Source organism: Tursiops truncatus, chromosome 18, assembly GCF_011762595.2.
Source record: "Tursiops truncatus isolate mTurTru1 chromosome 18, mTurTru1.mat.Y, whole genome shotgun sequence".
Taxonomy (NCBI): Eukaryota; Metazoa; Chordata; class Mammalia; order Artiodactyla; family Delphinidae; genus Tursiops; species Tursiops truncatus.
In genome coordinates this window covers 3,433,360-3,458,777 of record NC_047051.1, presented here as the reverse complement: position 1 = coordinate 3,458,777, position 25,418 = coordinate 3,433,360, and the positions used below count along the sequence as shown (strand labels likewise).

General features: G+C 40.4%; 1 protein-coding gene across 11 annotated transcripts in view; it reads right to left on the bottom strand.

Annotated features, from left to right (window-relative positions):
- NUP58 (nucleoporin 58) overlaps window positions 1–25,019 on the bottom strand; it is a 44,615-nt gene extending 19,596 nt beyond the window's left edge. For 2 of the 11 annotated variants that reach the window (XM_019936881.3, XM_073794976.1), the window contains exons 1-13: window positions 24,716–25,018; window positions 20,477–20,619; window positions 18,797–18,832; window positions 15,879–16,028; window positions 15,111–15,248; window positions 13,559–13,669; window positions 11,845–11,869; window positions 10,464–10,529; window positions 9,971–10,145; window positions 6,547–6,626; window positions 4,436–4,554; window positions 3,928–4,010; window positions 573–774 (exon numbers count right to left, since the gene is read on the bottom strand). In XM_019936881.3, coding sequence (XP_019792440.2) covers window positions 573–774; window positions 3,928–4,010; window positions 4,436–4,554; window positions 6,547–6,626; window positions 9,971–10,145; window positions 10,464–10,529; window positions 11,845–11,869; window positions 13,559–13,669; window positions 15,111–15,248; window positions 15,879–16,028; window positions 18,797–18,832; window positions 20,477–20,619; window positions 24,716–24,822 — 1,435 coding nt within the window. In that variant the 5' untranslated portion in view covers window positions 24,823–25,018. Of the gene's footprint in view, window positions 1–572; window positions 775–3,927; window positions 4,011–4,435; window positions 4,555–6,546; window positions 6,627–9,970; window positions 10,146–10,463; window positions 10,530–11,844; window positions 11,870–13,558; window positions 13,670–15,110; window positions 15,249–15,878; window positions 16,029–18,796; window positions 18,833–20,476; window positions 20,620–24,715 lie in introns of all 11 variants that reach the window. The other 9 variants (XM_073794975.1, XM_073794973.1, XM_019936879.3 and 6 more) reach the window with 9 other exon arrangements.
- Between the last annotated feature and the right edge of the window lie 399 nt (window positions 25,020–25,418).

The following is a 25,418-nucleotide window of genomic DNA, read 5'->3' as shown; positions in this document are numbered from 1 at the left end:
TCTGTTCATTTTGAAAAGGTACAAATAATTCTAGCATGTACCTTCTTCCAAATTTGGTTAAGAAGGCCTGTTCTCTGATCAAACAAACCTACTGATCTTCAACACAACTTCAGTCGATAAAGACATACTTCATCCTGAGTGTGGGCATTCTGTAACCACTGCATGTGAGAGCACGCCACCCGTCAGCATCAGGTACGAAAAATGCCAACCTATGGCTGGTTTACCTCTGACTTTAAAACAATACACAATACAGTCACAATTTTAGAATCTGTTGCTCTTAAATGTAATTCAGTAGTGGAACACCATGTTCTAAAGGGCATTTATAGCAATACAGCAAATAACATTAATTCACAATATTCAGTATCTAATTGATGTATAATTATTGCTAAGACTACCCTGCATTTTTATCAGGTATATGGTTTATAATTGTGTCCATCACAATTTTTAGACTGTATTGGAACAGCTACTCAGAGAAATTTCTTCAGTGCTAACACAAAAGGAAGACTCATAAAAATGCACATAAATTCTCTGCATTTTAACAGTAAGAAGCTATAACTTGAATGCATTCAGACCTGTAGCAGGCTGTTGCTGCTGTGTAAGTGTTGCAGCCATGGCAACGGCTGCTGCGTTTGGCATGTTGCTGAAAGGGGTGGGTCCCGTAGTGACTCTGGGCGCATTCTGCCACTTCTTGGCTTCTGCTCGCCTGGCTTCAAACACATCCACAGCATCTCCCAAGAACATTTTCCTGTAGCCAAGGTACTGTTCTTTGAGCACCTACAGGAATGAAAAAAAGAAAAGGTTAATCAAGTTTTGTGCTGACTTGGATAATATAGGGATGAACATAACCATGAAATAAGTTAGCAAAGACAGATCAAAAACACTGCCAACATTACACACTTCATCTAACCTTCAAATCAGAAGGACCTGAGTGATGGATCGGAGAGTTCTATCACACCTTTGTATACTGTGTTCCCTATTTTAGTCATATGTCTTTACGATCAACTGCCTAACATATTCTGGCTTCAGGAGGCCCCCTTTAAAATAAGTTAGCTAAGCTTTTAGACAAGCAAAGTAATACCTAAAATTCCATTTTAAATATTAAATATTCCAGTTTCTCATGAAAATTTCCCCTCTAAAGGCCAAACTTTGGATAACTTTTAGATTCAAAGAGCTTTAAAAAACAAAAAGCCCACTAAATATGTATTTGTTAAATACCTTTTTTATCGGTATATATAAATAAATAATAAAAGGCATGGGTGACACATACTAAAATAAGACATCACCTAAGCAGAGAGAGTTTGGAGGGTATAAAGAGGGCTCTTACTTGCTCAACATTGTTTATTTTACAATGAGAATAACTCGTGTTGAGCTTAGGTAACCAAACTGGGGGGAAAAGAAAACAGAGAGTTTATAATCTCAGAGTAAGAAAGAAAAATTACCAAGTTCATAAAGTGGGCTGGATTACCCAATACAACATTTGCCTTAATTAAGGCCATTAATGGGAAGGATTCTGTTTCACCTTAGAATCATTAAATACTTTAAGGGTTGAGCTTAGTTTAGATCAGTTTTATATTACTTCTGAAGAGACGTAAGATCTTCATATTTCCAACCTGTTCGTACAGGAAATTACTAAACATGAGGCTTTGGGTTGTGACAGGTATTTCCAGCATTTGAAAGCTATTGCCTCCTTCCGTGTGGACGTCAGTGTATCATGCTCCAGTCCCAAGCTTTCCCACCTCCGCAACGTGTGCAAGTGGGCCTGCCAAGAGCTGGAAACTGGGGAAATACACTCAGAAGTGGGTCTGTGACATCAGAAACCACAGCTTACGAGAACAGATCTCCCCCAAACGCATCCTCCCTCTTTCTGTGCAATTACAAGCACATACCATGCAGCGTGTGACGTCAATAGCCCATAAATTTTAGTTCTACTTCAGATAATGGGAAATAATGACCTATCTTAGAAACTTAAAAAAGACATTTAGTTTAAAAAAAAAAACACAAAAAACTGACACCAGCCATTATCTACAGAATTAATAAAATTTACGCCTAATTTTGTTGCGGAGGCCTGGCTGACCAGGTGGCTCAAGCCTGTTTCAAGAGGTTATCTGTGTTGTTAATAACACCACAAAAGGAACAAAACAAAACACCTCTTATAAGAGGTGAACAAGTCTAGAAATTACAGTTTACTAAACGCAGCTGAAAATAAATGTCAAATCTGATCATGGAATATCCTTTGGTTCTTGGGATGTGTATTCAAAAAAGGAGTAGGTCAAAATTTCAGGTAAAGTTTATCCAACATGAACTGGAGCTTTTTGTGCAAATCGCTGTCTCATTGTATTACGGCCCTGTTACCGAAAAAGGTAGTTTTCAAACCAGAGAGAAGAAACTGCCATTGAAAACACATCTATATTTACAAATACGTCTCAGATCTCCTTTAAAATACTCCAGGGAAATCAACTGTACTTCAATGAAAAAAATTTTTTAATAAAATAAAAATGTATTGGGGCTTCCCTGGTGGCACAGTGGTTGAGAGTCCGCCTGCCGATGCAGGGGACACGGATTCGTGCCCCGGTCCGGGAAGATCCCACATGCCGCGGAGCGGCTGGGCCCGTGAGCCATGGCCGCTGAGCCTGCGCGTCCGGAGCCTGTGCTCCACAACGGGAGAGGCCACAACAGTGAGAGGCCCGCGTACCGCAAAAAAAAAAAGTATTAATTAAAAAAAAATACTCCAGGGGAAAAAAGCATGAGTGGAGAACTGATAAAACAACATCAGCAGGATCTGGATAAGGGCCCAAGTCGGGTGGTGGGTACCTGAGCATTCATTAGAATAGTGCTCTACTTTTGTGTGTACTTGAAAACTTTCATAATAGAACTTAATGGGAAAAAACATCTGCAGAACACAGACTTCAAAGTGCCAACAGAGAATCACCTTTAGCACTTTAAAAAACTAAACACTTACTGCAGACAAAGTTTCAAGAGAATTTAATAAAAATTCCTCCTTTAAAACTAAATTATTTTAAAGATTTGGTTTAAAATTTTAAATCTGTTAAGGCAAAAGGTCTGAAGTATGCTATCACTTCAAAAATGGTATGACTTAAGAGGTTAACTTAAAAAAAAATTCTATTACCATGCATCAAGTGAAAATAAAAATGAAAATACTGGTAATCTCCATGGAATTCTATTACAGTTAGGGATTGATTTAGACCCAGGCTTGGATGCTTTGAATTTTAAAGGTTTTCTCCGACTATACGTAACTCCAAGAAAGACTTTTAATTATATCTGCTTGATGGAAAAAGTGTACGTATATTAACATTTCACCCAAATAATTTCTAAAAATGAACATATTACACAAGGTTCAAAATATTCAGTGACAAATTATTTTATTTTTATTATTTTAATAAATACAGTTTCCTGTGTTTAGAAGGGACAAATGTTGTTAGCAAGCTTTTTTTTATGCAGGGATCAATAAACATTTAAAACACACATAAAATTAAAGCAGTGAGACATGATTTTGCTACTAAGACTGTTTACTTTCTACAGAAATAAACTAAAAGAGATGGAAACAACCCAATGTCCAACAGAAGACAACGAGCTACACAGACTACGTACACACATGCAGTGAAATCCTGACTACTAAAGATGATGGTGAAGAAGTGTGTGTATGAACGTGGAATGTGGTTCACAATGATGAAAAAAGTTAAAATAACAGAGTGCATAGGACACTTGGATCTTGTTTTTTTTTTAAAGATCTTATCCATGGTTGTGTCTGGGCGTGATCTGGATTATTTTAGTTTTAGTCTTTTTCACTTACATATAATTTTAGCTATTTCTGTAGTAAGCATGGATACTTTTGTCCTGTGAATGAACAAATAAATACTTCACTTGGGTGTAGATGTCCAGATAGATGAACAGGCAATGAGAACTTACCTTCACATTTTCATGAATAGACTGAAGTTGTGCAGCTAAAGCTACAAATGTTTGATAAATTTTCTGCATAGCCATTGACAAATCTATAAGAGAAAATCATATTATCACACAAATATGTATACGACAATCGATAGCATTTTTCTATTACTTGAGTCCAATTTTTGGTACAGTTAATGTACAGGATGAATAAACTACACCAATACTTCCATGGATGAGAGAAGACAGCAGAACAGACTGAGAGAAGGATTCCTCCATCAGTAACCTGGGGGGCGGGGTGGGTGGGTGGGGTGCCCTAGGACATCTGCCATTACATCATAATAATTCATAACAAAGCATTTTATATTTATAGGAAATAAAGATCTAATCGAGGACTTTTAAGGAAATTGTCTTACGGCAGTTTAAGACAACTACTAGTAATAATCTAGAATATCGACTATATAACAGTTTAAGCTCTCTAACTGAAAAAACAGTGCTATTAAAAAAAAAATTACCACGGAAAGCATATTACCTTGAGGGGTGATGTGTGAATTGTTCGCTTGGGTGGCAAGATGGTTTTCCAGTTCTTCAATCTGTTGTCTGTACTGCTGGAGCTGCACCTCAAACTGCTGAACCAGGATTCTGAAGTAGCTATACAATAACATTTACCAAGTCAGATCAGTTTTAAAACACTGTTTCCTTTATATTCAAAATTCCAACAAAAATATGCCCCTGTTTATTTAAGTAGGGCCTTTGAATTAGTCTGATGACATAATGTATCTTTAAGTGACAGAGGTATTATTGAAACAAAAACCCAAACTTGTAAGTTATCAAGGTATGAAAAATAGATGCACAGCCTTACTCCATCATGAAAAAATACCAATTAAGGGATAATCTACAAAATAATACTCTTCAAAAATGTCAAGGTCATCAAAGAAAAGGAAAGACTGAATAAATGTTACGGATTGGAAGTGACTAAGGAGAAATAACAACTAAATCCAGTGTGAAAAGAATCCTAGAACAGAAAAAGTGCATTAGTGGAAAAGACAGTAAAATTCAAATAAGTTCTGTATTTTGGTTAATATAGTACCAATGTTAATCCTGTTCTTGATAATTATACTATGATTATGTAATATGTTAACAGTAAGGGAAGCAGGTAAGGGATATAAAAAAATTCTTTGTACTACCATTTTTCCAACTTTTCTATAAGTCTAAAATTCAAAAGAAAAAGTTCAAAAAAACCCGTGCAATTGTCAACTAGATTTTACAGCCAAATACTTACAGTTCTTATGTTTATAATCTGAAATACTACTGGTATTTATAATCTGAAAACACTACAGTGTGCTACAGAAAGAGTACGTAATTATAATCACTATTCTGATAAATTTAACGAGAGAATGCTAGAAAGATAAAAAGGGACCTTGAATAGCACAAAACGCAGTCTGAACACGACTCCACGAGAAATGGGGAACTGTGAAAGCTTTTCACAGTGGAAAATCACACAATTCAACCCATCTCAAAATTATCTCTGATGGCAGCATGAAGAACAAGACAGCAGAATAAAATACTGAGGAAGTCCAGCGAAGGAGCTCACCCCATGCTAATCCGAATAAGATATCAGGAGTATCACTGTTATTGTCCATTTCCTGATTTTGATCACTGTACTATGGTTACGTAAGAGAATATCCTTATGTTTAAGAAATACACTCTAAAGTACTCAAGCATTAACGGGTATCATGTCTGCAAACAACCCTAACTGTCCAGGGGGAAAATGTATTTACACATATGGAGAGCAAGGAACGAAACTGCAGTAGAAATGTTAACATGCAGGGAATCTGGATGGAAGATACATGAGAATTCTTTGTTTCATTCTTGAAACTTTTTTTGTAAATCTGAAAGTATAATAAAAAGAAAAAACAAAACAAAAGGGTGAGGGGCCAGGAGTCAACCAGACCCCTACCGCGCAGAAGCTCAGGACTCTCCTCTTCATGCCGCAGGCTCCTCATTTCTAAGACTGGACTGTGACAGCTGTGGAGGGTTTGTGGGAAAGCAGATCCAGCAGGTGAGGGGCCAAGCGCGCTGTGCGGCATGTGGCAAGCATTTGAGAATATGAGCTATTACTCTCTTGCACAACACAGGCAAGACACATACCACATGCATGGAAACCACATGAATATACAAGCTGGGTACAGGCGGCTTTTTCAGGTTCACTTATCTACACTTCGTAATTTTTCTTCCTGAAGATTTATTATGTATGCAAATAAAAGTTATGGAAATACGTGAAAGAGCTAAACTATACTTAGTATGCCCTGTTTAAGGAAGGGACTATCATAAAGTATTTTTTAATTGAAAGTCCTTATGGGTATAAGTTTCTACTCTCTGCACAATGTAATCAAGTAGAATAGACCCTGTAAGTAATATGAAGTGCAACTGCATAATAGTGGGTAAAAGCTCAGACCTTAGCCTTCACTTACCCTTCAATAAAATGGGGATGATATACCCTCTCAGAGTTATGATGAGAATTAAATTTAAAAATCCACATAAGGTGCCCAGACTTGCTACAAAGTAAACTAAAAATCCCTACCCTGTATACTGTTTTTACTGTTCTGCTTTTTTAAAGAGAGAAACATTTGTTTAACTTACTCAGCAGGAGCTGTATTCTCATGTTGGAGTCCAGGTGGTGTTTTCTGGGTTCTTAAAGCTATTTCAGCATTTTTTAACTCCTGATATAATAGAGGTTAAGAAAAAGAAAAAGTCAATTAAAAGTTAGGCTAAAAATACCGACTACCTCTGGACTGAAACTTCAACAACGCCATTCCTGGAGCTTCATATGCTGTGAGAACTTATGGATGAAGCCGCTTCCAGGCAAGACAAACTACACTTTTAACAAACTTTATAATAAATTTATGGTCTATTTTAAGAAACCATGGATTCCTGTAGGATTTGTGAAGTCAATTCATCCACAGTTAAAGACGGTGTTACTATTTTAAAATCTGTAATAATACAACTATAGAAAACACTATTTAAAAAAAGCAAGGTAGTAGTAATAACCCTGAGGTTGATGACAGCAGCAGTTAACATTCTGGGTACTTACTTACTGTGTACCAAGCCCTGTGCTACAGGCTCCCCTTCTATTATCACGGTCACTCCTCAGTAACAACTCTATAAAGTGGGTGACGAAGTTACAGAGACATTAAGTAATTTGCCCAAGGCCACGTAGCTGGAAGACCTGAGACCTGAGTCTAGGGGCCCAATTTTGTATGCCTCACACACTTAACCTCCCTTCCACTCCTCTGCAGTGCCACTCTTATCTTCCAGCCAATGGTTTTTCAAGACTCATAATGCGTCTAACCCACTTACACTCCACATTCCTATCATTTCATTGCTTCTGCAACCTCTATTTCAACGTCTATTTAAGTTTCCCTTACTTAAAAAGAAGTCTCTTATCCTAACTTTATGTCTCCTGCAGCAACTTCTACCCTCATTTTACTGCCCAGCTGTGAAGTCTCTAACGGTCTCTAACTGTCCCTTCCACCTCCGTGTTACCCTCCACCTCAGCCTTCCGTCCTGTGACTCTGGACACGGGCCCAGAGCCTGGACTGCCCAGCGCTGAGCCGCGCCTGGGTCTCACTGGCGGGGCCCCCTCCCGTAACGCTTAACAGCCTGCGGGTCCTCCAGCACGCCCTCTTCCTGCCTCCGCGCCTTCCCCGTCACCCTGCCGCTTCCTCGCGGCCTGGGAACCACCGCCGCAGCTCTGGAGGCTCAACTCTGAGTGTGCCACTACCGCTCCACCCTGCTCCGGAGGGGGGCTGGAAGCGCCCACTGAGCCCTCTGCACTCCGTCACACCTTGTCCCTGGAACACTTACGTGAGTGCTTTAGCTCACTCTCCCTAGGATACTGTAAGCGTTTTGATCCCAAATGCCAGAGGAAGTGCTCTGCACATAACAGATACTTAAAAAGGTTCTCTGAATTTGTGGATTCAGCAATATAACTTCAATGAACCACATGGCACCTGCCCTGCCCATAGAAAACATTAACCACGCAACTTATCTGAACTCTTAAGTGATGTCCCCCAAACGGGGCATGTGAAAGACTTCGCTTCCATAAAGTTCTGGTCTTCACAACCTCAACGCTGCTCCTTACCTCAGAATTGCTTTTATTTCCCAGAAAGGCTTTCTTTGAACAAAAGGTTTTGGATTTAATAAGATGGATAACTCCTTCACTAAGGGAATCAGAATGTTTCTGTTTTCAACTGGCAATTCACGAGACTGTGGGTAGAGCACGAATCCCTGTGTATTTGAAATAAGAGAAACCACAGAGCAAACCCCTTTGAGTTCTCATATAAACTTTCCTCAACGCAACTCAGAAGCCATTTTCCCTCAAGGGAACTCTCGACTCCCACCCTCTTCTCTCTCAGTCTTTGAGCACTTCACTTACCCCACGAGACGTTAGCACTTTGGAGTTTCTCCTTTTGTCTCTGAAAGACAAGTCTGGTTATGTGACAAGTGTCTCACAAGTGCTTGTGGATGGAATCACCCAGTGTGAGAGTTACAATGGTTCCCATTCTTGTGTTCATTTTTTTCCCTTGAGTTTGCCTCCTCTATTACTTTGATAATGACCTTGTGCATATAATTTCATAAAAACTTCACACATGAAATTTAGAATTTCCTATAATGTTTAATCAGAGTCAAAGCACTCTCCACAGTCTAAAGGCTTAAGTAACATTCTGTTCCTCCTAGGAAATTCTGATATCTGAAATATTTGATGATAAGGGAAGAATAAGTGGGCAGGAAACATGGGGGAATACTTTATTCATATTTAACCAAAGCATTTGTAAGTGACCAGGAAACGTGAAAGCAGACAATAAAGCCTTTGAATCCTCTTTAAGTATCATAGTTTAGCTTTTTTTTGGTAACACATTTATTAAAAATGTCACGAAGTATTCTCCAATAGTTGACTTAAAGACACATAAGCAGGTAGAAACTTCCAGTTACAAAATACGTAAGTCCTGGGGATACAACCTACAGCCTGGTGACAACAGGTAACAATACTACACTGTACATCTGAAAGTTGCTAAGACTGTAGATCTTAAAAGTTCTCATCTGAAGAGGAAAAAAAATTGTAACTATTTGTGCTGATGGGTATTAATTAGACTTCTTGTGGTCATCATTTCACAACATACACAAACATTGAATCATTACGTTGTACACCTAAAACTAATAACGTTATATGTCAATTACAGTTCAATAAAAAGACACAAAGCACTTAAAAAATTTTTGCTTAAAATATTATCACTTAATTTATGAAGAGCACAGCACTCTGATAAACCCATTAAAAAGGCATATCACATAAAGTTCATTAACAGATCAGGGAAAACTTTAGGGAAAGATTTCTAGATTGCCACGATCAGATCAAGTATACTGTATAACTGTGAAATATAAAACAAGTAAATCATCTATCATCATTCTTCCCCACTGATATAAAGAAGATATTTTACGTTATATATTATACCACCGGGACAAGAAGCAAGTAGACATTAGTGACAGAAGGTATTAGCCTCATTACCATTTTTATTAACTAAGACCTAACGAAACTAGCAAGTCACTGGAACTTAATATCTATAAAGCATGATATAATTTATATTTAACAACTGACAGATTAAAAAAATGTGTTTTTCCCTCTTGTATCATATAATAATTTAGGCAGTAGGCACGCTTGTGAAACAAAGCAGTCGGAGCATAAGCTTAGAGCTGGGTCACCAGGGTCTGAATCTACGCTCTTAGAAACAAAGCTCTCCTGTTTTCTTGTTTGAGGTAATAACAGTACCTACCTCATAGGGCTGTTGTGAAAAATCACTAGGTTAATATATCTAAATTGCTTAGAATACTGCCTCATACATAGTAAATACTCAATAAAACCCAGTAACTATTAGTATAGTAATTTAAAAGTATATGCGCTGTACGGTTTTCTTATAGCATGTCGGTATGAAACTTCATAATTTTAAAAAGACCTATTTCTATTTGAAAAACAAACAAACAAAAATCCTACAATGAAATGACAGTTTACCTGAGCAGTTTCTATTTTCAATTTGTCAATATTGAGAGTGTTCCTCTGTAATCCACTGGCAGCCAATGACAAAAGCTGCTTCAGAGCTTTAATATCTTCCTGCACTTTAAGCATTGCTTTTGAAGACATTCTACTAATTTCTTCTTGGACTTGTTTTTGTTCCTTCACAAATTTCCTAAAAAAATAAATAAAACTCAGTTTTAAAAAAATACACCTTTGGTTTTATACAGAAAAAAAAGTAGACTGGTGAGAGTTTTAAGTCCAAGTGTTTTAAGAAGCAACTATTAAAAATTCACCTAGAGTTCACAGAATGGCAGTCACAGAATTTTAATTCTTTTATTTATTTAATTCCATTGTTCTGTGTTCTCCCTGATTTCTAAAAGCACCACAATGCTCCCCAAGTTAAAACACTTAGGAGGAGGAGAGGGTCCCCCTGAAACACCTCCCAGCACTCCAGTCTGATTCATCTACTGATGACACCTCACACACTTACTGCAGGTTGTCCACGTCCTGGCAGATGACAGAAGGTAGAGTCTCATCCTTCAGTGCTTTACTATCCCTAAGAAAGATGCCACAGGCGCATTAATACCAGAGATCATAAGAAGCTGACAGCTATCTGTACATCTTCTTTGGAGCAATGTCTCTTTAGGTCTTCCATACCTATAGCTGATTCACTGTGTTGTACAGCAGAAATTAACACAACATTGTAAAACAATTATATTCTAATAAAGATGTTAGGGAAAAAAAAGCTGACAGCTGAGTTCTACAACAGTATGTGTTAAGATACAAGAAAACAGAGCAAATATTCCCCATTTACAGTCTTCCTGGATGATTTTGAAGTTCTTTATAAAGAACAATAAACTTCATGATCTACAAAATAACTAACAATTCATCTGACATGGAGGTTTCTTTTCTAAGGAGATTGGCATCTATTATAAGTACACGTAGATGCATTTGACTAAATGTTCAAGAACAAAATAAGAAAATACTACAGACGGGATGAAATATTAATTTAAGTTCCTCCAGCTCAAAAATTCCATGACTGACTTTTCATTCAGTTCAAAAATATTACAGCATTCACTAAAGGAAGTCTGAAAAACTTCTCACAATGAGTTGCTCACAATATTTTACAACGTCAATCTGTTCTTCAACAAAATAAGACCTAGGAGTAGCTTAAAGGATTGATGACTATTTAAGGAAGACAGGAATAAATGTAACTGGGCTGTAATGGCGGGAGCCGCAGATCTGTACAACTTCGGGGACATAACCCTGGGCAAACGGCAGGCTCTCGCTGCTTCCCCCTTTACGTAACAAATACATACAAGATGTTTGGGAGGCGGGAGCTTCGTCATTTACTTACAAATGTTTTATTTAATGTAATAGAAATTATGTGAGAATACAATTGGCAAGAAAATAATGATCTTCAAATGTATATATGACGTACATGGAGGCTATTCTCCCTCTTCAACATCAGTGAATGGTGCTGGGACAGTAATTTATATATAAAATAAACAGTATATATACATTTTTAATTTGTATATATAAATAAAAAGTGCTCCAAGAGTAAAGTTCCATGAGTTGTTCAACATTTACTAAGTTAAAATGACACATACATATATTTGTGTTTATTTATATTATTTGGGGAAAACCAACTATTTCCTAGAAATAAATGGTTATAAATTTTCTTAAAGATCTGACCTTCCATAATCTCTCCAGAGCCTATGCTTATTATTTTATTTTTGACAAAAACTTTAAAAGAATTTTTCTTCTAAGTACCTATAAGGTTCCATTTACTTCCAACCATACATTGGCCTATAGTTTAATAAGTAAAACTCTTTAATTAAAATATTTTAAAAGTCAAACTGTAAACTTACTCTGGTCTTGTCCCCGTTTTATCACCTAGAAAATTCAAGAAGCTTCGTGTAAAAATAGGTTATTTATCAATGTATTCCAAATACAAATTTTAAGTTAACACAAACTAAAGTATAAATAAAAATTGTTAAGGATTTCTTAGAATGCCTCTTAAACAGCAGGTGATGTCATGACTTGTCACGAACTCTAAACACAGCATGTTACAGACATGTTTATGTACACATAAACACAGTTATGTAGCTGATGTGCATCCATTTCTTTCAAGGGCAAGAATCTTCCTTTTTCAACTATCTTCCCTGAAAAATCTTCTTGCCTAGGAGTTTAACTCCTGAGAGCTTTATCTGACACTTTTTAAGGCCCTCTTAACAGGCTGCTCCACCTGAGAAAAAAAAATAAGTTGCTAAAACGTCTAAGGCTATTTTTTGAATTATGGAGTTACTACAAAGAAAATTAAGTAAAAACAAGAGACAGGACCTTATGTTTAAAATTTTTCCTTCAAAGAGAAATAAATCCAAATTTTCTAAGATTAAAAGGATTTTACCAACTTTTAGGATAGTAATTCACTCTTTAAAACAAGTATCTCCTACAATAAAACCCATGTCCAATTTCTGAAATCCCTATACAGATACAGGACACTGAATATTTTACAACTTCATGCATCATGCCATTCTAAGCTCTTCCAAGCGGTCAGTGCAGTGTGTACGCACGCGCTCCAGCCGAACATGCTTTCATCAGAAACAGAATAGGTGTTGCGAAACAAACAAGCAGATCACACACACACAACCAACAACCACAAAAAAAGTGCAAAATGAATTTGGGTTGGAAAAAAGTTTTTAAAGAATATTAGGCATGCCAAGAGCACAGCAAAAAGGGCATTTTCATACTGGTTGGTGAGTAAATAAAGTGGTAAAACCTTTCTGGAAAGCAATTTCACAATATATGCCAAGAGACTCCAAAATGTCCCTCCCTATAAGCCAATGATTCGATTTCTAGGTATCTGCCCTAAGGAAATAACCAAAATATGAACAAAATTTATAATAAAAGCACACAGCATCTTCTGTGTGCCTGGCTCTCCTAAGGTTTTACAAACAGCAATCCTCAAACCAACCCCATGAAGCAGGGACTGTTATTTCCCCTACTTTACAAAGCACCGAGATAGCCTGAATAAGGCCACAGAGCCTGTGAACAGCTAAGCCAGGATCTGCAGCCAGCAAACCAGCTACAGAGCCGACACTTAACTACCATACTATGTTGCCTCTCTCTACAAGGATACCCAATACAGTGACGCTTCCCAGAGCGAAGATCTGGAAACAAACACTAACCGCAGGATGGTGGCTGACTGCACGATGACACATCCATTCATAAAACTGACATTAAGCAGCATTAAAATATTTGTAAAGAATTACGGACACTGACTAAAACTTGTGATATATTACACGAGAAAGAACAGGTTACAAAACATGTACACGGTCCCGATTTTTAAAATGCATATTAAAACACGCATTAAGATAGTTACATAAGACATATGCACATACAAATCTGTCTACAAAAATAAAATCTTAAATGCACAACACACACAAAATTTGTGAACTATAATGCAAACTTAAAAATAATACCTTTACTATTGAATATTTAACTAACAATCTACCAGACATAGGAATTTCAGTTCCGTAAACAGGACTGTTAGAACGTGAAATTAAGAGTAACATTACTTACTCTTTTTATCCGATGAGCTGCTAAAATCTATGCCTCCAAGGCCTTCGTTGCCAGCAGCTGAAGTAGCTGCTGCAGTTCCCAGAGACAGACCTAAAGCATTTTGTCCAAGTCCTACAAACAAGCCAGATGCCACTCATGAAGTTCCTCAGTCTTTATAATGATTTCCCCACTGACCAAAGCACTCAAATACATTTAAGTTGGATCCCAGATTATTTTCATTCTTGATTTAGACAAATAGTAAGATACAAGTCTAGAGCATGCTTTGGACAAAGACTGATAATCTCGCTTGGATTCAATGGTATATGTAGTTTGAATGATGTGATTTTATTTATTAAAACGGCCAGAATATATCTGTTCATGGATATTTGTGGATACTCGATTTTATTTGTTGTTTTTAAACCCTCTCTATCAAAGCAGTTTTAGTTTGCATATTTTCAGGTGAATACATCTTGTCTTCCAATCATGCTTTGGAATTCTATACTTTTAAAATAATGTAGTACCGGATGTGTTAATTAACTTGATGGGGGGGAAACAATGTATACAGTCAAATCTTTATGTTGTACACTTTAAATATCTCACAATTTTATTTGTCAATCACACCTCAACAAAGCTGGGGGAAAATAAATAAAATAAATTAAATAAAATAAGCAAAATTTCAAAGATCCTGCACTGGTCAATCACATAAGTCCATGCATTCTCAAGCTGACACAACTGTGTTTTTAGACAAGATGCTATTTACTTTAAAAACAGGAAATAGCAGGATATACTGGATAAGAGCATGGGATAAATGAAAACTGGATTTAAATCCTGATAATGTGTTAAAAAACACAGCTGAATGAATGTTATGAATTTTTAAAAAATCAGTGGCACGTTTAGGTTAACATAACCATAAAGTAAGCATTGAATATTGTGTCAAAGAACCTAACAAAATTCAGAACAGACCTAAAAACTTAATAACAAGACACAAAAACTACCCTCTAACTCTTGTTTCTATTATTTTTGTGGTTTGCTCCCACGGGAATCTTTGGGAAAGATGTTTATTTATCCTGCAAAGAAATGTACATTATAGTCAACTAATGATTTGGTTATTAGAAGACACTTACAAAATTGACTATAATAAAATCATTTAATACTTGTTTTTAATATCCTGACTTCAAAGCACTCTAACACCCTTTCCTAACATCTATAACAGAAAGCCATTCCCAGAACCCGGCTTATGAGGTCAAGTTGTGCCACAGTGAATTTAGAGGCTAAACGATTCAAGACTATCCAACTGCCGTTTATTAAAAAGACAAATTTCTCTATAGAATAGTTTACTGACTCCGGAAACAGGCTCTTTCTTGCCTCCTTACCTAGTCAGTCAATGCTGAGAAAATGCATTTCTAAAATACGGCAATAATGTATGAACAACTTTATTTTATAATTCAGTTTTTACACTAAAAGGAAAACATAAAGGTTCAAGAGACCACATGATCTGCTCAAAAGACCAAAACAAAGACAGTAAATTTAAACATGAATATTTACTCTTCTGGAGAGTAAATATCACAGTTACCTGATGCTGCCGTGCTTGCGCTTTGGAAAAGCGGCCCTCCCAAACCCGTCAAGGCTCCCCCTAAAGAGAGGCCTGCTGGTGCAGTGGTGGCTGCAGCTGCCGTCCCACTCAGGCTGCTCAGAGTGAATCCTGTGGACGCTATAAACAGTGAGCCCGTAAGCCCCCAAGAGCGCGAGCATCACAGAAAACACAAGACACCTTCTTAAAAACTGACGTCACGATAAACCTGGCTCTTGAGAAAAACCACTCACTAAAGCTAACATTATACATACTTAAGAACAGAAAGAAATAGTACCTTTAAAGCAAAAACCAGTGACAGGAATAAGGGCTTTGGTTAATACCAGCATGGTATCAGGTAAGTGACTCCAGACAGTAATAGAGTTTTCAACCCAGGCCACCAGCTCCACACTCAAAACCAGATGAATCCTAAGGCAAGCAAGGTTTATGCAAACTCTCTACCCTTCCCTGTCACCAAAGTGCGCCTTGAAAACAACGCAGACATCAAGAGTTTCACGTGTGCCCTCTCACCCGCTCCCCTGCTTTGCTCTGTAAAGAGACGAGACCAACTTCCAAGAGGGCCTCTGCTGCTTTAATGCTCAAGGCTGATCTTCACAAACCAGTAATTCAGTAGGTCAACGCTGCTGAATGACTGAAATAAAAATTCTCCCAAACTGAAGTTATCTTTACCAAAGGTGGATACCTACATTCACTGACCGAGGGAAATAAGAACTCAACCAGAAAATGCCACCCTTCCCCGACACGCCTCACCTGCAGGAGTCGACGTCAGAGCGGACGAGAGCGTGAGACCGCCAGCCGAGGCAGACGTGATGGGCAGCGCAAACGGTGTGGCGGACGCCGCGGGTTTACTGAAGCCTAAGCTGAAGCCTGCCGTGGACGCAGAGGTGGTGGCCGGTGGGCCTGTAAAAAAAATATCCCAGCTTGCCGTAGCCGCATGTGTATTACACAGGTATCAATCAGGAGCCTAGAAGTCTACTTTTCGTAGATGGAACAAAGGTATATGTACTTACATACGTATGAGAGAGAAAAACCATTCACCAAATCAGGGTGCACACTAAAGATGAAAATCCAATCTATGCGGTAATACTGAAACTCAATCTCAGCCCTACCTCTAAATACACCTAAAACGGCACTTCCCCCTCCTTTCCTTTACACTCAACAGAACACAGTCCTTCTTCTCCAAGACTATTTAAAACATCTTCTCTGCTGCTTGAAATCCTCCTCCTCTGCTTCCGTGTCTGTCAGTGCCCTCCAGTCCCTTCTGTCCATCTCCCTCCTCGGTTCACCTCTTTTTATTTTTTTAATTTATTTACTTATTTTTGGCTGCACTGGGTCTTCGTTGCTGCGCGTGGGCTTTCTCTAGTTGCAGCGAGCGGGGGCTACTCATCGTTCTGGTGCATGGTCTTCTCATTGTGGTGGCTTCTCTTGCTGTGGAGCATGGGCTCTAGGCGCACTGGCTTCAGTAATTGTGGCACGTGGGCTCATTAGTTGTGGCGCATGGGCTTAGTTGCTCCGCGGCATGTGGGATCTTCCCGGACCAGGGCTCAAACCCGTGTCCCCTGCACTGGCAGGTGGATTCTTAACCACTGCGCCACCGGAGAAGCCCTCGCCTCTTTTTTTAAATTGAAGTATAGCTGATTTACAGCGATTCAGCTGTACAGCAAAGTGATTCAGTTTTATACATATACACACACACACACACATATATATTCTTTTTCAGGTTCTTTTCCATTATAGGTTATTACAAGATGTTGAATCTAGTTACCTGTGCTATACAGCAGGTCCTCGCTGTCTATCTGCTTTACACGTACTAGTTGTGTATCTCTGTCCACTTCTTAAATGCTCCTCCCGATGGCTCCATTCTTGCTCCCTCACTTCCTGAAACATCTCACCCACTTTCAGAATCTCACTATATGTTCGTGGGTCTAAATCGACATCTACCTGAGCCTCCAAAGGCTATAGCTCTACCTGGATGTCCCTCTGGACCCCTACACATCTCCCTATAAAAAAATTTCCTAAATCCCCCAGGGTCAATGTGGTTGCTCAAGCCAGAAATCATAATCATCCTTGACATTCCCTCGCTCCCCTGTATTCTATCAGTACAAGCCCTGTCAGTTCTACTTCAGAGATATCCCTGGATTACAAACATCCTCAAAAACCTTAGTTCAGGCCATCTCTCTCTCAAGAACTATTACAATAACCTCCACGATCAGTCTCCTCCAACCTCCAATCTACTCTTGGAATTATCTCAGTTACTTTAAAAAAGAACAAAATAACATGCTGGCGATTCCCCCGACTTAAGGTTCCCACTAAATCTATACATTAGTCTTTAAAATAGATTCTAAAGGCTTGGTACCCAAAACCCTTTCCTATGTGGTCCTAACCCGCTCCGCCAATCTCCTCTTCCTACCATGCCTACCCTCAGAATCCTAAACTCCACGAGCAAAGTACCTTTCCTGTTTCCCTGGATCCTCTGACGACTGGCCTCTGCGCTCTCCCCTCCTGCCTGGAACAGTGCTTCCTGCCCCGCCAATCAACAACTCCTCTCCTCCTCCTCAGCCTTCCTAGTGCCTTTCATGCGTCTCTTAGAGTGCATGTCAGATGACACAAGAACCCATCGCTCGGCCTGCCTGCTCCCTTTGCCTCACAACAGGCTGAAGGTCTTGCTCAGGCACCCAGCGGCCCCTGACCTCATCAGGGTCCTGCACCACCTTCCGCTGATACTCAATGATCAAGGCATTGTGTAGACTCCCGGCCACAGCCAGGAACTAGTAGTTACGCTAAGTTAATAAACGGAGAATTTATGAATGACCTGCATTTTGGCTTCTCCTGAAGGCACTCAGAGGAAAGAAGTCAGAAACTATGCTTCTGGATCGTCCTTGCCACAAGTGGAAGTCCCTGCCAGAGTAACGTGCTGTGAAACACGCACAGGCTCTAAAATCTCAGGACAGGATCCAACTGCTCGCCCTTGTAACCAGTCCTGTCCGAAACTTTGGTGGTAGACAGACGTGCTTTCTGTTGATAACATGTAAGTGGCATCTAAGTGAGGCAAGTTCACCAATCTTTAATTTATTTCAATTTTAAGTTTACATTTAATTAAATTAAGTCACTTTAATTGCAGTTCCTCACTGTCCTCTCGTCCTTTCACATCATTTCCTGGCATCCAGGTCAAGGTGCCGTCACCCTGGTTACCCACATTCCCTGCAGCATATCACGATAGAGAACCACGATATTTCTGAGCTGGAAGGGAATTCAAAACCTTTTGATTACAATACCCTCATCTGACAGATAACTAAAAGCCGCCAGATATGACCATCTAAGGCCTCACAATTATTTAGAGGTACAACCAGCGCTTAATTCCAAGACTTCTGGCCTAAAGTTTGGTTCTTTTTTCACTAAAAGGGCTTAAATGACTGAAAAATATAAATGTGAAATAAATTTTGACAGAAAAAGCCAATTCTGTATTAAATTTTTTTTTCTGAACTAAAAAAGGATTACATAATCATCGATTTTTTAAAAATAGTCAAATACTGAAAGGTTCTTTGAAAAGTCAGTATCTATGATCTATATTCAGTTCCTTATATGTTTCTTCTATAGCCCAGCTCTGTGAGAGATTAGCAAAGAGTAGAAAAACCAGAGATCTGGGACCTTCCCTCAAAAATTCCTACTCGGAGTTAATCCTGTAGTTACAGCTGTTGCTATTCCTGGGGACAAAAAGAGAAATAAACTTTAATCACCAGTGGCAGATGGCATTCTTTTGGCCTGTAACAGGGCAAGACTTGGAATCACCCTCAGGGAGTGATGACACTGCTGGTAAGACTAACGCGTATCACAGTATCTTCCACCACAACCACTGCCTAATACAGCGTTCCTTCTGTAGCACTGGTTCTCGTATCATAGGCTGTGTATAATTTGATCAATTAGGGATTAAGAGTTGTAAAGTGCAAACAACTATTGCCTATAACAAAATCCAGCAAGGAGGAAAAAAAGCTAGTCCAAACAAAACAGCGGCACTGTCTCAAGAGGCACGCTGGCTGGTCTCACGTTTACGCCTGCAGTTCTTCCACGGTTTCTGTGTAGCTGTGAAAGTGCTGCAGTCAAGGCTGGCAGCTCAATGCAAAAGGTGGTTACACAGACCAAGAGACTCTGAGGGCAGAGAATAGAGGTAAATAAGGAAGTAAACTTTTAAAATGGTGGATCCAGTGAAGCATATTGCTGGCTTATAATAACAAAATATCTGTATTTTTTTAATTAAATATCAGAAATAAAGTACATGCACAGACTCTAGACAATGCTATACTTTTTTTTTTTTTTTTTTTTTTAGTTTTGGCTGTGTTAGGTCTTCGTTTCTGTGCGAGGGCTTTCTCTAGTTGCGGCAAGCGGGGGCCACTCTTCATCACAGTGCACGGGCCTTTCACTGTCGCAGCCTCTCTTGTTGCGGGGCACAGGCTCCAGACACGTAGGCTCAGTAGTTGTGGCTCACAGGCCTAGTTGCTCCGCGGCACGTGGGATCTTCCCAGACCAGGGTTCGAACCCGTGTCCCCTGCATTGGCAGGCAGATTCTCAACCACTGCGCCACCAGGGAAGCCCAAATATCTGTATTTTTTTAAAAAACTTTTTATTATTGAAATGCCCACCAGAAACCTTTACCTCCTGCCCTTTTCCCAGTGCAACAATTGTTTTAATAATAAAAAAATTTGAAACATCTCTTAGGTATGTAAATTATAATGTTATAGCAAAATAGGAGGGCTTCCCTGGTGGCGCAGTGGTTGAGAGTCTGCCTGCTGATGCAGGGGACACGGGTTCGTGCCCCGGTCCAGGAAGATCCCACATGCCGCGGAGCGACTGGGCCCGTAAGCCATGGCCACTGAGCCTGCGCGTCCGGAGCCTGTGCTCCGCAACGGGAGAAGCCACAGCAGTGAGAGGCCCGCGTACGGAAAAAAAAAAAAAAAAAAAAAAAAAAGGAAGCTGACTGTCCCATATACTAAATTAATTAATGTCCAAATTGTAAACTTGACTCAGTCTTCACCAAGATAAAACACTGCATTACATAATCTAACATAAACTTGAATTACTTTAATTCATTACTTTTAAATAGATTTATTTCCTTTAATTCTTAAATGTATGTGTGTGCTGTCCTTCCTTACACTGAAGTCAGTCACAGCTAACGGCTGGCCCTATCTCTGACCCTTGATCCCACATCCCTGTCTGCCTTTTCATCTCAGTATTTACCATTTTTTAGGTCTACCACCAGTGACGATCCTTGTAAAGGGAGGAGACACAGGACAGAACCTGCAAAGAATGAATACCCCAAACCCACTCCCTAAGAATCTGACAACCCTCCTTACCTGTGTTCGTTCCTCCTAGAGTGAACCCAGTGGCAGGCTTAGATCCAAAGAGCCCGGCTCCGAAGCCAGCAGAAGGAGCAGGTGCTGTCACTGGAGCTGCCGTGCTCCCGAGGCTCCCAAGACTGAGCCCCACAGAAGGGCTGCTTGTTCATAGAAAACACAAAATAAAGTCTACTAGAGCCAATACTTATTTAAGGGAAACGCAAGTTAGCTCTTCGAGGTTATTTCTCCATTTAAGCACCTCACACATCTCCACAGGATACAAAAGTAATCACAACTCACCTTCAACCAACCACGTTCAAATATTTTTCTGTTCTCTATAAAAATAAATCCACATACAAAATTATTCTTAAAAAATGCAACAGCAGTCTTCAAGAAAAGCAGAATCTATAGCATTTAGGATTTCAGATGCCAAGGAGTCATAAACAAGATCACATGTATCCTGCTTTCACCAGTTTTTGTTTGAAAGCTAGCGTATTTTAAAACAGCCATAGGAAATTCTACAAATACGGATCATTTTCCTTCTGAACTATGTATGTACAATTCACAGTGCTAAGCTCATCTGTTCTTCCCCGACTGCTAACATAAAGACATGCCCAGAAGTAGGAACGTCACTCGAAGCTGTCCCCACCACCTCTCTGCTGCTGTATCGCCGGCCCTGGGGGTGGGGAGGAGGGACAAGAATAGACATACCCTGGCACGAGGACGCTGCAAAGCAAAGCTCCCCTCTAAAAAGACTGTGTAAGATCAGCAGAAACCCTCTTCAGAGGTTCTGAAAGCTTAGAAAAGAGCAGCTGATAATAACAAGTGATGTGAACGAAGTTTACAGCTTTTCAACTGTTCTTAGCAAGCTGCAGAGGCTCAAATTTGCTACCTATAAATGGTAGAACAAATGAAAACAAGCCAAAAAATCTTGACAATTTGACACTTCAAAAATTATGTCGGAGGGTTAAGAGAGATTACAACATGTGTAACATAATGGGAAATCCCGTTCATGCTACATATGTATCTTTATTACTTCTCTCCCTGGCCTTCCACATAGACGTAAACACCATGGCGGAACTGCATGTCAGTTTTTTAAAAAAGCTTCAACGCCTGCGGCATTTCAATGGAAGGGGCAGGCAGTACTGCTCTGGCCAGGCTCCGGTACCAGCTCTCCAATGTGCTGGTACTTGTATGACAGAATGTTTCTGGGCCTCTATCTCCTCATCAGCAAAATGGGAATAACAGTACCCACTTAAGATTTTTTGTAAAGATTTAGAGATTACGAAGGGCAAATTAACTTCACTCAATAAATGCTGTTGCTACCATTATCATAAGAAGCACTTATAAATTCAACTAAACATATCATGTACAAGGTTCTACGCCAGTTAATCACTGTGAGGGCAACGGAGAGGGAGGAGTTTTCAAGGAAGGAGAACCTGAAATCAGTCATCAACACTGAGCAGGAAAAAGGAGAGGGTGCACCCAAATTGTGTCTTTCCCTATTAGCACGTGTGTACGTGCCCCTCTGTGTATACAAGCACAGGGGGCTGGCAGAGCAGGGCTGCAAGGTGTCACCCAGAATTAAAGTACAACTGAACCAAAACGTATTTTTAAGAAACATTTTGTTGGCAAATTATGAAGAATCAAATTAAGGAAATGTTTATTATGCTACCCTTCCTCCCAAACAAGTCAGTAATCCCATGTTTTTACTGCTATTCCATAAATACACAAAAGATATACAGTGAAAGTATGTATTTTTAAGACAATTAAAGTATTTAAAATTTCTTGACAATCTAAGGTAAGTAACGATACAATGAAGTGTTTCACAAGTTCATAAAGTTGAAAACATTACCAAAGAAAATATATCAAAGTAAAATCTTACTTTACCAGAGAAGCAAAGGAGAAATTTCTATGGCAGAAATATTCACTTAAAGAAAAACAAAAAGCTACCTCAGACCTAACCAATTATTGCCTCAACGAATATTATCTGCCAACTCCTCAACAAGGACATGATGCAGAAAAGCCAGCAGACCGTGCCAGATGAAGAATGGAATCTTGCCCTACCGTGGACCTGGGAGCTAACCTAACCTAGGTGCATTTACCAAAAGAACGTTAGGCCTCCAAACCAGTATTCCAATGGGCAGGTGTTAGACCGTCTCTCCTTTTATTAATTTCCCAAGCCTTTCTACAGCATGTATACATTTTTCTAGTTTATTGCTAGTAATTCATTTACTCAGTCTTTCAACAAGTATTTATAAAAGCCCTGCCAGGCACTGTCACAGGGACTCGGAGTGGCAGATGAGACTCAGGCCCTGCCCTCAGGAAGTTTCCAACCAGAGAAAGAGATTTATCAATCATTCATGCATTCAACAAATACATATTGAGCTCCACTGTGTCTTCTGGAAAACTAGCATGAAAAGATCTCCACCATCATGGAGCGTAAAGAAGTCAACAAAAAATGTAAGAACTGAAACAACTGTGATAAGTGCTATGGTACAGGGTAAGGGATGGAAACCTCTCTACACTGACAGGTCAGAAAAGGCTTCCCTCCGATGTAAGCACCTGAGTCCCACAAGCAGGCATCAGCTCAGCACAAGAGGTGGTAGGGCAATTCCAGGCAGAGGGAACTGCCCTAAAGTGGGAAGGGGTTTGGCCTTCACCTGAGGAACTGAGAAAAAGCCCAAGTTGTGTTTTTCAAACTAAGATCAGGACCCATGAGATGAGCAAAAAATCAATTTAATAGCTCACAACCAGCATTTTAAAATAAGGAAACGGAACAGAATAGAAAATATCAGGCCAAAAAAAAAGAAAATATCAAAGAGTATGGGTAGTATCTTTCGCTGAAACTGTGTCAGTTACTTATCTGTATGCCTGTAGATGTTATTATTATTTTCTTTTACAGTTGGGTCTGAATCACTGAATTGGAGCAAACAAAAATGAGAAGATGGGCTCAGGATGTCTGAAGAGGTTCCAGACTGGGCCTTGCAGACCATGGTAAGGTTTATTTTTACTTCATTCCAAGGATAGTGGAAAATCATTGAAGGGAGGCAATGGGAATTTTTTTTTTTTAATCTGGCTACAACGCTGTTAAAAAAAAAAAAGAAGTTGATGTAAAAGCAGTTGAGACAGCAACTGGGATTCCAGAGAACTAATCAAAGTAGGAGGTGATGGGAGCAGTTTTCATCTAACAGGAGAAGGTTACTGGTTGAGAAGCTGGCAGGAATCATTAAGTATTACGATCTTTCATGTAAGCTTCAGGAGAGCAGGACTTATCTTACCACCTAAGGGGGAGCCTACTACCTAGGAATGCGTTCAACAAACATTTGTTCCACGAATGACAAGAGCCCGCAACAGGGTGGTGGCCCTGGAAATGAAGCAAATGGCAAGTAAAGCATTAAAATGATCAGGCCTTACTGATTAAGTGCACAGACTGACAGCATAGGAGCTATTAAGGAGAACTCCAGATTTCTGACTTCACCGTGTAGTCTTTGCCCACCCTACCCCCTCCCATACAGACAAAATTGAAGGGTTTTTGCTTTGTTGATCTACCAGCTCCGGGAGCTATCCTGTAACTCATTCTAGGCACACTATTTGATTTAACGATCTCCATTTTTATCTTCAAAAGTTTGAGCTCTAAAGAGCAAACCTCGCATCATTAAAATGATCTTTATTTTAATTGCCTCTTTCTGGACGTCTGCTGGCCAAATTGTTATCACTTGAAGAGGTGAGGTAGCAGGCTGCACAAAGACGATGACTATGGCGCCTACATTTCACAATTTAAGTAAAAGACAATGAGAGTCAGCACAATATCCTCACCTGTGATATACTAATTTGCACATACTGTTCAAAACTACCACCAAAAAGTGCTGTAACAAGTATTTGAAACAAAAAACCCAAGAGGACAGATAGGGCCCCATAAGGCACAAAAGGTTTGAAAGCGCGTTTAAAATAACCACGAAATCATTAATGTCCCAAAACGTATATCCTGCAATGGCGTCTCAATTATCGGGGAGAAATTTGTCTTTGTCCCCCTTACAATTTCCTATTAAGTCTCTTTTTCTAAAAAGAGCTTAGATCCGACAACCTTAGCTCCATTCATCCCTGCGACATTCACCGGGCGCCGGGATAGGCCCAGAGAAGCGGCGAAACCGCGGCCGGGTCTCCGCGTGGAAGCCGGCGCCCCCCGCCCCAGCCGCCCGCGACCCCCAGGCCACCCGCCCCAGCCCCGCCGGGAAGAAGGCCGCTCGCGGTTACCTAGACGCCGCGGTCCCGAAGGAGAAACCGCCTCCCGTGCCGCTCCCGCTGGCGGCCACGGTGGAGGAGCCCAGCGTGCTGCTCCCGAAGGAGAACCCCGTGGACATGGCTGCGGGCTCGGTGCGGTTGGCAAACTAGTGGCTCGGCTCGCCGCTCCCGCCTCAAGGCCCCAGCGGGCCGGGCAGCATCGCTCCCACCCAGCCGCGACCCTGCGCGAACGCGGAGCCCAGCGGACGCGAAGACCGCCCAACTGTGTGGAGATGGCGCAGCTCAAGTATACTGCGGCTGTCCGCACGCACCTCCGGAAGCGCGACCGTCACGCAGGGGCCGCTGGGAGTGAGCGGGGCCGGCGGCCACGCAGGGGCCGCTGGGAGGGGGAGGAAGGGGAGGGGAGGGGAGGGGAGGGGGAGGGGAGGGGAGGGGGAGGGGAGGGGGAGGGGAGGGGAGGGGGAGGGGAGGGGGAGGGGAGGGGGAGGGGGAGGGGAGGGGAGGGGGCGGTGTCTGGAGATCCTGATGGGACCGTGTCTCTCTCGGTTCTTCCTGTTTTGGCATCTGTGCTGACGTAACCTTCGCATTATGGCTGCTTAATCTCAGTTATTGCTTATATCCTTGCCTCCTGCCAGGGAGGATGCACAGACTAGACGGGATAAGAAAAGTACAGAAGCAAGAACGATGTAAGGGTTCTGTGAGCAACCCTTAAACA